Source organism: Crinia signifera, chromosome 2 (genome assembly GCF_055691185.1).
Source record: "Crinia signifera chromosome 2, ASM5569118v1, whole genome shotgun sequence".
In the NCBI taxonomy this organism is placed as follows: Eukaryota; Metazoa; Chordata; class Amphibia; order Anura; family Myobatrachidae; genus Crinia; species Crinia signifera.
Genome location: NC_139218.1, coordinates 224,057,238 through 224,069,762, shown reverse-complemented (window position 1 = coordinate 224,069,762; position 12,525 = coordinate 224,057,238). Strand labels below are relative to the sequence as shown.

At 43.9% G+C, this 12,525-nt stretch overlaps 1 protein-coding gene across 2 annotated transcripts in view; it reads left to right on the top strand.

The window, feature by feature from the left end:
• LCK (LCK proto-oncogene, Src family tyrosine kinase) overlaps positions 1-12,525 on the top strand; it is a 49,188-nt gene that overhangs the window by 3,078 nt on the left and 33,585 nt on the right. For both annotated transcript variants that reach the window (XM_083173870.1, XM_083173868.1), the window contains exons 2-4: positions 551-648; positions 5,809-5,884; positions 8,935-9,025. In XM_083173870.1, the coding sequence (XP_083029996.1) occupies positions 556-648; positions 5,809-5,884; positions 8,935-9,025 (260 nt within the window). In that variant the 5' untranslated portion in view covers positions 551-555. The remainder of the gene's footprint in view (positions 1-550; positions 649-5,808; positions 5,885-8,934; positions 9,026-12,525) is intronic.

Here is a 12,525-nt window from a genome sequence, read left to right as displayed (position 1 = left end):
AAACATGTTCTTGTTTATTGTTGTTGAGAGAAAATCAGAAAAATCAGAAATATGTACAGGTACTAAAAACAAAGAGATAAAAAATATTATATTTGTGGTGTTCAACGAAATAAAGAAGATAATGGGCCTGATTCAGACCTGATTGCTGAGTTGCGACTGTTGCGATTGCAGCCGTGAGAAGAGGGGGAAATTAATTCACAATCACTCACCATCTAATTAATTCCCCACCCCCTCCCATGTGCAGCCTCTGACGTCAGCGGCCCTCCCTCCCAACAGCCGGGGAAACGCCTACATTTTCCAGGGGAACTCCCAGAAAACGCTGGCGTTCCGCCCACAAATGCCTATTTCCTGTCAATCAACTTGCGACCGTCCGTCCGGCCAAGGTACAGACGGCTCAGGCATGTGCACTATGATCCGTGTACATGTGCATTCATTTGATAACTGCTTGGGCTGCAAATTCGCTGCAGAGCGAGTGGGTCTCAATAAAGCACTATGTTCTTGACTACTTATAAATATCGTACTTTTACTATGGAGATCTTTGTGTTTGCAGGTACAATGGGGTGTGGTTGCAGCTCTGACTATGATGAGGATTGGATGGAAAACTTTGATGTGTGTGAAAATTGTCATCTGCCAAGAGAAAAGACTCAGGTCAGCATAAGATTTTTTGAGAGATGATTATTCAGAGAAAGTGTGAAGCTGACCCTGTGTGAGACTCACACAACTCATTTCTCAGTCCACGGTGTGACTGCAAGACAGCAAAACAACGTATTATTTATATGAACTGATTCAGTTATATACAAAGATAGTTTATTTTTTATTTTCATTTTGTGTGTTTGAATTATTATTATTTATTTATATATATTAAAAGGTGTTTTGAAATTAAATGCATTATCTTCACGCATCACCAAAAACAGAATAATTACATTAGGATCTGCAATGTTTTCAGTGAGACTAGACAAAAGCATTTATCAGGGTGATCAATGGACCATTATTTTGAGTATGACACTACTTTCAGGTCCTGTGAATACAATTATAGTATTTACCGTTGATAAGATATTTAGATAAGCCTCACACTCTGGCAACAACAAATATTTCTGTCAGAGATGGGATTGAGGGTCATATAATAGATCTTGCAAATATTAAATTAAATGAATATGTGCAGTGTGCAATAAGATTCCAGATGCACAAAAAGTATTATATTTACAAAATCAACACTACACTTTTTCAAAGTATTTGCCAATGGAGTCTAATCAAAGTTGCCTGAATTCAAACATAAAGGTATGCCTTCTACATGCTGGATGCATGTCTCCACTTTACCATCTGGGGTGGAAAAAAAAGAAAGTGAGAGATTTGTTAAGAAATCTCCAGTTTTTTTAAAGTGCCAATCAATTACACTGTAAAACCAGCTTGATTTTGCAGTGTAAATGATTGCCGCTTTAAAAAATTCTTCAGATTCATTACCAAATCTCTCACTTTCTGTAGCTCTCATCCTATTACATCTCACCCATGGAGTCTCAAAACAGATCTAAATCATCTTGTGCTTGATTTGTGGCAACATAAGGAATTCACAGGGGGCCAGGTTTGAACTGTATGATGGATGACCATGCTCCTGGATGCATTCTCGGATGAGAAAAGCAACCTCTTTCCTGGACTGTCATGATGAAGAAAAGAACCATGGATGGCACCTAGAAATGGCTTCCAGCACTTACGGCAGGCATCGGTTAGCAGACCGGTCCCCAGTAACATGTGCTGCTGCACAAGTCATGGCCGCAGAAACAGCCACCATCTGTCTGGCCATGTTGTGCTCATGTTGGAACTTCCATGGTGGCACACGTTGAGCTGTGGTCAACTGGGCCAACTGTTGTTGGGTCTTGGGTTGAAACTGTAGATCCAAGATTCATCGCCACTGATGATCTCTCAGACTTTTGAGTCGCTGCCTGAATCTGGCCAGCATGTAATGGCACCAAGTCACACAAGCCTTCTTCTGCTCTTGAGTCAGCTCAGTCACCCAGAGTGCAGAAATATTGCTTAATCAATGGAATATGAAGGAGGTGGATCTCGATGAGATGCCTATCTCCTTCTCTAACTAGGATTTGGTCACCCTGGTGTCCACCTCAACTATAGGCCGCATGGCAGCAACATTGTCCTCAGTGATGGACACAGGTTAGCAGCAACACACTTTGTCTTCAAAGATTGTTTCCCTTGCCAAAATTCTGCAAACCACTCAAAGACAGTGGTTCGAGATGGTGTTTCCAGTTGCGTAACAAAAGGCCCGCAGACCCCACGTCTGCGCAGTGGTCCCGGGGAGGGAGCACAGCTGAGCAGCGGAGGGTAAGGCACAGGGGCATGGGCGGCAGGGGGATGGTGGTGGGGTTTGTTATATTTTACTGGGGGGGGGGTTGGTCGCTGCCAAAATTCGGCGAGGGGGGGGCGCAATTTTCATAGTTACGCCACTGGGTGTTTCCTCCCCAAAAGTAGCTTGCAGTTGTTAAAAACTCTCCTGGTGTCACAAACTTCTCTTGTAGTTATAGAAAATGATGGCACTCAAGTGACTTTGGTTGAGTTCCATAATGAACATGCGCAAACCCCGACCATGGGGTCTGAGGCCGAATTCGGACCACACAGAGTAATCCTAAATCGGCCCCTGACTTCTTTGGTGTGCACTGCTGCTTATATATGATTCTGTGTTTAGTATTGTCCTCAGAATGCCATGAACTTTCTTTGTATATCAATGTTCTATATATTTAGAATTTAGCATTGACAGTGACCTTTTGTTACTAATGTAGTAATTCTTCTAAGAATGAATGATAAAATGTATTGGGATTACAATGTGAGCATTTACAGCAGGAACCTATAAGCAGCCTGGAAGCTTTGTTACAAACCATCCCGGTTACCTCACAGGTATGTCCACTGAAATGTATAGTCACTATGGGGGCTCTTCTGGCTGATTCATTTGGTTGCAAATTTGCAACCGTGTGAATAAACTAAACCCCGCCTTGAGAATGGGGGCCTGGCCGCCACCCATTTGCAGCATGTGTTCGCATGCACTGGCTATGAAGGGATGATTTACATAAACATCCCTTCGCAGGCTGCGGGGGAACACCCATATCATTTGATGGTCACTGGCCATGGAATGATGTGGAACTTGCACGAATATCTAAGGTTGCCCACCCCCGGCACCCATGTCACTGCCCAATTACCATGGGAATGCTCAGCGTTTTCATGGGAACGTCCATGAAATGCTTGCCATTGCTATGGGCGAGTACCCCTGCCCCCCACCGGCCGCAAGGTTGCACCTAGCGAACAGTTTGTTTGCCATGGGCGCACGCATCCAGTGTCTGCACATGTGCAGAAATGCAAGCGCAGACACATAACATCGCCCCCTTGCAAACGTATACTGCCATCTGAAGGTAAACTGAATACGGTCCTATGTAGGAATCTGTACTGTGTCTCGGAGCGGTAACATTTGGGACACATATGCGCAGTGCAGTGCATCCACCTCTGAATAAGGCCCAAAGAGATGCTGAGTGCAACAGGACCAAGAAAGATGAGCATGAAGCTTTAGAAGTACAGGCACTAGCCAGGTGGAACCATGTGTGCTTTAACAGAGCCGGCCCTAGCCTAAATGACGCCCTAGGCAAGATTTTGGAGGGTGCCCCCTAGCACTGCCACTAGTTCCGCCTCTGACTATGCTCCCCTTTCCCAGCACCATCAACCCTCATCATAGCAGTCATCATTTTGGTGCTCCTACCCGAAATATTTTAAATAGAAACAGTGCACACATTCGGTGCGCAGCCCAAACAGGGGTGTGTTCTTGCTGGGAAGGGGCATGGCCACACAATAGTACCCCCAATTCAAATTATGCCACACAGTAGTGCAACTTTATTCACATTATATCATGCGATGGTGTCCCTTATTCACGTTACATCACAGAGTAGTACCACTTTACCTTATATACATTACTCCTCACATTATTCACAATATAGCCTTAGAAAAAAATGCTGAGAAAATATTGTATTTTAACCACCTCCATGGCCACACTGCAACTCAGCACAAAGTAGTGTGTGCTGGGCAGAGAAGAACTGCAGCTGCTGCTGTCACTTAAGGGGAGGGGGTCCGGGGCCCCCATTGGGCCCTTCCATCAGACTTTGGCCTTGGTAATTTGTACCCCCTACCCCTTTCTCTCTGCACCCCTGATAATACCACACAGTAATGCCCCTTACACATGACACACATTATTAATGTCCTTATAACCATAATGCCCCTTACACATTATGTAAACCTTTATTAATGCCCTTCATACACATAATGACACAATAATGCCCCTTCCACATATGTTGCACATTATTAATGCCCTTTTACACTTGACACACATAATGCCCATTACAGATATGTTGCACATTATTAATGTCCTTATACACGATACACATAATGCCTGTTACATATATGTCGCACATTATCAATGAACTTTGTACATGACACACATAATGCCCCTTACACATATGCTGAACACTATTGCACATAATGAATACAGCATATTGAATGCTATGTTACAGTGATTTCCATGAATACACTATTTCATATGCTTTCAGGAGACGTTGTCAGGAGAGGGCTGTCCGTCGAGCTCCATCTTGATTATCTGTCACCTCTGATGTTGGGAGGCACGGCATTTCCACTGGTTGCTATACTCAAGCATTCTGCAGCATTATTGGGTGCATGGGAAGAGACGGGCCCTAGTAAGACTGGGCAGGCCCTATAGCAGCTGCACTCCCTGCAGCCATGATAGCTATGCCTATGCATTGAAGAGTATGTACTATGACAAATATTCAACTTCTGTCAGTTGCAGGGCCGCTGAGAGAGGGGCGGGGGAGCAGGTACTAATTACTTGGGCCAAGGCTTTCTGGAGGGGCCCAGCGGGGGCCCTGGTCTGACCCCCTCCATCCTTCCTGGGCCGCATATAGGTACAGCATGTGGTGTGCTGACAGCAGGCTTAGCATGAGCGTCTCAATGACAGCGTGAGATCTCATGCTGATCCTGCTGTCAGCACAGCACATACTGTATTTGTGTGCTGCTGCTGGTGGGGTGGGGGGATAATAACACCCCCCCCCCCGCCCCCTTGACTTTAGAGGGTTTTTTCACTCTCCCCGTAATAATTTTGGGGGCATGGCCTAATAGCAGGAGGTGGCCACGCTTTCCGCGATTAGGTCACTCCCCCAGTTTCACCAGGGTCCAGCATACCTCTCGGCTGCCCTGGTCAGTTTATTAATTGCAGAAGAAAAATGTATTACTAAAGTTGGCCATACCGGTGCGATAAAATTCCTGTCATACCATCAGGAAATGTATCTGGCATCCTGACACCTTGCAGTTATCGTGGCCATGCACTGTGAGATCTTTCACAGTGTACACTACCCAACATTTGTGTTCCCCCCCTGAGGAGGAGACATTTCACTGTGAAGGAACAAAGGAAATATCTGTCATAGTGTATATGAAGCCTGATGTCACCAACTTCCAAACTATTACACATTACAATTATCTGGTCAATATCAGGCAGATCATTTTAGCGTGTATGCCCAGGGTATGTATGCTTAGTTCTATCATGCCTGCATAGTCACATGGAAAAGTTGACTTGAATCGTGCAAGTATGTATCTTTCCTTTGATCAAATGAGAATAATTAGTCAGACCTCTTCTGAAAACAAAAAGATTATATTCCATTGTATGACATTACCTATAACTGTACAAGATACAAAGATAAAAAAAGTAATGCATCAAGTAATGCAAATTCATTTCTGACTTCTGTGTTCTCGCAGATGATCTTACGGTATGATATACACGATCCACTGGTTTCAAATATGTCACAAGCCCCTCCCAGTTCTCCTCTGCATGGTAAGGAAAGAGACAACTGCAAACATAACCTTAACATTATTATGATTATTTTTTTTTTTCTAACAAGTTTATTTATAGTTTTGCAATTAGGAACAAATGCAGAAAAAGCAGGTGTGCAAATGATACGTAAAAAATTTGTCAAGTAAATGGAAAGATAAAAAGTGATCGAGTCAAGATAAGAAAGAGAGAAAACGAGAGAAAGAAGAAGAGGTGGATAAGGGGGAGAGATAAGAAGAGGTCGAGTCTGGGTCCGAATAAAAAAAAAAAACAACAACAAACCAAAAATTAAATAAATAAATCAGGCTGTAATGGTGTGTACACACGGTAGATGTGCCTTAAGATCCTATCCACGATCTGATCAGATAGGATCATGGATAGGATCTTAAGGCACATCCGATTTGCATCCTATCTTGACTGTATAGTGCAGATCTGCACTATATAGACAAGGCAGCCAAGACTTTCTGGCTTCCGATACGTGAACGCGCATCGGGATCGGTTCGGGATCGCAAGGGTTAAAACCCTTGCGATCTACATCCGATTCAGATCCGATGCCGATCCAATGTTGACGATATCGTCAACATCGGAAAGGAAATCGGACCGTGTGTACACAGCATAAGTGGCTACTCTGAATAGGAAGCAAAAGAAAGATGTTCTCTAGTTATAACAAAAGATGCAAAAAAATCAGACGGGAGGGCACCATAGGGGGTGGTGTCATTACACAGGAACCAAGCACACCAAACCTTTAAAAATGTATTGAAATATTATGAAAATAAGCCAATATTTTTTTCTCCATGGCTGCTACATGCCATATTTTATTTATAAGTTTCAAAGAAATTCATCAGGAATGCAATAACAAGTCATCAACAACAGGATTAGTTGATTAATTATTTCTGTACGCATGTGCAATAATACTGATTGGTGATCCTGGGAGGTGACTGGAACGTGCCTTGAAGTAACCAAAAACTGTGTCATGTGCATGTTATGGGAGTGTTACTGGAGCTTTAATGCATGTGGCGGCAAGCATTGGAGGCCATGGTCAGACCAAGAAACTACCGGAGTCAGAAGGTGAACCTGCTGCATGTCCTGCACGTCCTGGCAGCGGGTGGCATTGCATGCAATACATCACATTTCAAAGCACCACTCGGGAAGGTCCCAGGCGGCCAATGGCATAACTACCATAGGTGCAAGGGGTGCAGCTGCTATGGGCCCAGAGCTGAAGGGGACCCAGCTTTACTGTCTATTTAATAGGTTTTAAATACATTTATTACCATCAGTTGCTAAATAGGGGGCCCTTACAAACTTTTGCTATGGGGCCTATGAATATCTAGTTACGCCCCTGCAGGCGGCTCAAGGGGGATTGGATGGCGCTACATTTCTGTGAGAAGCAGTGTATGGCCGCTTTTACAAACACTTGAATAGTAATTTTGCTTGTTTAGAAGCATTTAAATAGCACACATTACCATATATCGTTACAATATGATGCATGATATATAGTCAAATAAGGGCAGCACTCCACAGCTCCGTTTAGATGCAGCAGCACCAGGTGCCTTCCCTGGTCAAGCACATGGGAATGCCAATATCTAGCTGGTGACTAGTAGAAAATGAAGACAGGAAACTGTTGTACTTCAAAGTTTCAAGAAGTTTATTCTTGTCATCAGGATACACCATACTTGCCTACCTGACCCTCTCCATGCGGGAGAAAATGCCCTGTTCCTGGACTTCCCCGGTAATGTATGATTGGCATCACCTGTGGGGAGCTAGGTAAAGGCGTTTCACCACAGGTGATGGCAATCATACATTACCAGGGAAGCACAGGAACAGAACATTTTCTTCCGCATGGAGAGGGTCAGGTAGGCAAGTATGGGATACACACAAGTGAACAAGTGCAAGCTTAAATAGCCTTATCACATGTGAAGTCAGAAGATTCTTCCCAGGCCAACACCTGACTGAAGATTACAATCAGTGTCATAGCACCTGTGTATATTTTATTCACATAAGAACTATATTCAAAACATACACATATTAAATACATAGTATACATACAAACATAGTAAAAAAGAGAGTGAAAAATATATATAATAACATCACACAAAGGAATATGTCCATGACAAGCGGTTCCATGATTATAGAAGTGGATACACAACAGTGTATTGCACCAAAGAATAACTCTCTAGTGACACCTACTGTTAGCAATGAGAAAATGCAGCCTGATATCTGCAATGGAAATACAAGCATATATGTTGTAGTATAAGAAAGCACATCATAAAGAAGCACAAATTAACCTCAAAGAGAAGATTATGTTTAGTATTGGATGTATTATAGAAAAACAATAAGAACAAATGTTTCATTGAGTCCCAATGGTGCAAGAGTTTGAAGGGTTTGGACTCCAATTGGAGTAATTTTTTAGACCTATCCCCACTGGCAGGGACATGATCAATGATGTGATAGTGCAAGAATGCCACAGAGTATTTGGGGTCAAAGAAGTGTCTGGCCACAGGTTGATCACTGTGACTCATGGCCGCCATCGCACCCTTGATCGCACTTCTATATGCCGCCATGCGTTCTTGAAAACGCCTATCAGTTTTTCACACATAATATTTACTGCAGGGTCATTAAATAGATAACACATTTGGAAGTGCACATCAATAAGTGCTTAATTTGGATGTCCTTTCCTGTTCTAGGATGTTTGAAAGAACTCCCACTAATCACGTGGTTGCATGTCGTACAGTTTGGACATTTAAAACATCCTGGCTTACGAGGCACAATCCCACCAAGTGGCCCCTTAGGTTCTGTTAAATCAGATTTGACCAAAATGTCTATAAGATTTTTACCGACATATAATCTGTATGCCCTGACATAATATTATTATAATTAATATTATTATGATCATTATAATCATATGCTGTCTGCAGTAAAAATATTGTACTTTTTTTGGTCACTTAAAAAAACATAACCTATAACTGATTACCTGTGGCATATGTTGCAGACATATTCATGGTTCACAGTATTTTGTCTGCCACATATAATGGACATTCTTTATTATTCCACAGATAAACAAGTAGTGACCTTGTATAGTTATGAACCAGTACATGACGGAGATCTTGGTTTTGAGGCTGGAGAGACACTATATATACTAGAATCGTAAGTATGAATGTTTAGCAGTATTATACCAACTGGGCAGATATAGGGCCTTATTCTGGTTGGTGCGGCCGGGCCGTACGCGTACGTTCCGGGGTTTTTTATGATCTGCGCATGCGTACATTCGCTAATGCGCAGGCGCGAACACTCCACAACGCTTACGGACGGGTCTCTACGTGCGAAAAAACCTGTACGCGAGTGTACGGGCATTGGGGGCGGCATAGGGGCGTGATGAGGGGAGCGGCCGAAATAATGAGGGAAAATGGGCGTAAACATGGGCGTACACGGGGGTGTGCACCAAAAATGAACGGTGCTACTACCGCACGATCGACTAAAGCACCGTTCATTTCGGACACAAAACAGGCGGCCGCCAACCGCCATCTCAGACCACCCCTACAGATACCGCATGCCAGCGTGCGCCTGGGTTTGCTAATTTACGCTGATTACTACCAAACACATACACCTGAATGTAATAACCAATGCTGCAGTCTATTAAGTCCAAACCATGATTTCACTACCTGCAAGCCACACACAGCACTCAAACACATTGGAAGCTTATCTTTCTATACTTCTCTACATTTAAAGGTTTGTTTAATTTAAGGTAAGAATCTTTTTAAGACCTGCTTATATATGCTAAGGTAGGTATTTGTTAAACAGTTATACACATTCACTACGTGCTTTCATAGACTTTACACAGTAGCACACTCAATCTACACAAGTCGACATGTGTCAACGTGTTCACTCTAATACAAACATAGGTTTTGTATTTATGATACAATAACATAAACCACATCTAACACCTACAAAGGATGTTTCAGCAATGTTTTAAGCCCATGGCCACTATTTTGCACATTAATTAATTCAATCAATTAATTAATTTTCATAATTATAGTTCAAAGGCAAGATTTGCAGGTCCATATATGTGAAGGGTATGCCAGCGTACACGGACGTACGCTCACTCTCACGAGCGGTGACATAAGCTGAGTTTTCTATTGAAAACAATAGGGACCCGTCCGTGCAAGCTGGCGTACGCTCAGATAGCCGCAAGAAGTCGGTGGGAAGACGGACGAGAGACGTCCGTAAACGGTGGCGTACGCGCAATTGTACGCCAGTTGTCGGAGTGTAAGGGCTGGCCCGTCCGTGTACGTTGGCGTACGCTCAATTGTACGCCACTCCCCTTTGACGTTGTTTCTGGCCGTACGTATGCGGCTGAGTTGTGGGTGGACTTAACCCCAACGGCCGCGTACGGATAGCGTACGTTAATAGCGAACGTACGCACGTTTGGCCGCTACGATCAGAATAACCCCCATAGTGCATAAAGTTCTAAGGATTGGGCCAACCAAAACACATTTGTCAATATTTACTAGACCACATAGCAAGTACAGCATTCAAGGTCTTACCCCTTTCCAGGGCCGGCAACAGAAATCTTGGGGCCCTGTACATTGATATTTATGGGGCCCCCCACCTAATCCCAAATCCACACAATGCTCTTCTGCATGAGCTTCATTTAACCTTTCGCTGCTCCAGATCCTGCTTTCAGGTGCGGACTTCTCTCATTCTCAGTCCTGCTGGTTTGGCTCCTGGCTGCTTCCTGCTGCCTCCTGGCTACTGATGGCCTGTCACTTTCACAAAAGAATGCTGAGCACTACGTGCAGGCAGGGCAGGTCTTTCGCAGAGTGCAGAACAGACGACCCGCGCAGTAAATGTACAGGAGCCAGTGACTGAGGCCACAGCACCAGCGGCGGGTAAGGCTGGGACGCAAGGGTCACTGACAGGGCAGCTAGTACAGGCAGTGCCTATGCCGGGGCATGGAAGCTCTGGGGCCCGTCAGATTTCTGGGGCCCGTCACACTTGTCCCCCTTGACCCCCCCCCCTGTCGCCTGCCCTGCCCCTTTCACGCCGCACCTGTTAAACGGTATATTGCGTTTTTTTTTTTTTTTTTTAAATGTTTAAGACTGCAGTGGGAAAGCACCAGAGTTCATTTACCGGTTAAAGATAAACGGTATTTCAAAATGTTTAGAAAGCAGAGTCCTACCGAGTATTTAGTAAAAACAACAGATTAAATACCTGTGATAGGCAGGTCCCCTGCATTCTGCCTTGAAACGCGTTCAGGGGATTAAACGGGTTGACTGATGTGAATGGTATTTAAACGGTATTTAAAACGGTAATCTACCGCAATGTGAAGGCTCAGACCCGTTTTAAATACCGTTTCAAAATACCGGTTTTTAAAACGTTTAGGCAGTGTGAAAATGGTATCTGTTGTTCGCCTGCTAATTTTCAGAATGCCATTCTGCTCTGTATTTATAAAATCACTGTTCTTGGAAATATTGTATGGGGCAGATTCAATTAGCAGCAGATTGAGTTGTGTGGCCCATTTATAGGGGAATGTGCCAGCTATTTAATTAGAGACCTCTGATCAACCGGTGCGTAGCAGCTAATGCATCTGATTGTACCTTCATAAGATACATGTGGAAGGTGGAAATATGCATTACTTGTTGAAGTGCAAGTACTCGCTCATTGAATCAGGACCTATAGGTACCATCAGCTTTGTGCTGGCATTCTTGAGACTATCACATGGCGGGGTGGTGATTGTGGATTCTGTTATCTCCATTGCCTCAAGTGGTAATAGGGGCATATTTACTATTAAATATTTGCAGCCTATTTCCCGAAAACACTCACTTTCAGGGGTTAGCCGCAAATATTAAGTGTGGTATTCAATTATATGACACCAGATCTCCTGTCTAAAATGCTGGCAGATCATAGGGCGATATTCAGTTGATCGATTTTTTGTAGCATTTTGCACTCATTATGATCAGGTTTAGCCATGCATTCACACATTTCAGCTCACCACCTTTGGGGATAGTGAGGTGAAATGCTGATGAATAACAACTGAATACTGCAGTAAGCATCCCCAGAATGTAAGACCGAGGGACTGCAGCAGGAATCTCCAATACCTGCTGCGATCTCTTCATTGTCGTCACCAGCCACATCCCCCAGAGGTTTCTATGGGGAATGTGATGCTGCTAGATGAATATCAGGTAGCATCGTATCAGGTCCTGGGGCTGCCACGATTTTAGGATGGCGGCAGCCTATGGGCTACAAATCACACTGCTGGCAGGGCAGTGTGGTCAGCAGGGGGTCAGCAGGGGGTCAGCGCTAACCTCATGTGCACAGACACCCCAGAACTGTCCCTGCATGTGCAGAAAGATACATACCATCAATAGGATTGCATATTACAGTGCTATCCTGTGCCATAATATTCTGCCCAGATCACATTGTATATTGTTAAATGGGCCTCATAGAGAGGGTAGAAGGTGCACAGCTCAGCCATGTGGAAATAAATGGAGCAATGCACAGTGAAAGTGTAGAGACATTGCTGGTGCAAATAAGTATGGAGTCAGCTCCCATAGCACACCCTTCACCCAAATGTTACACGTATGGGCAGAGACATTTGAGCAAATTAGTTTTTTTTCCACAACCTACAGGGCTGTATGTACTAAGCG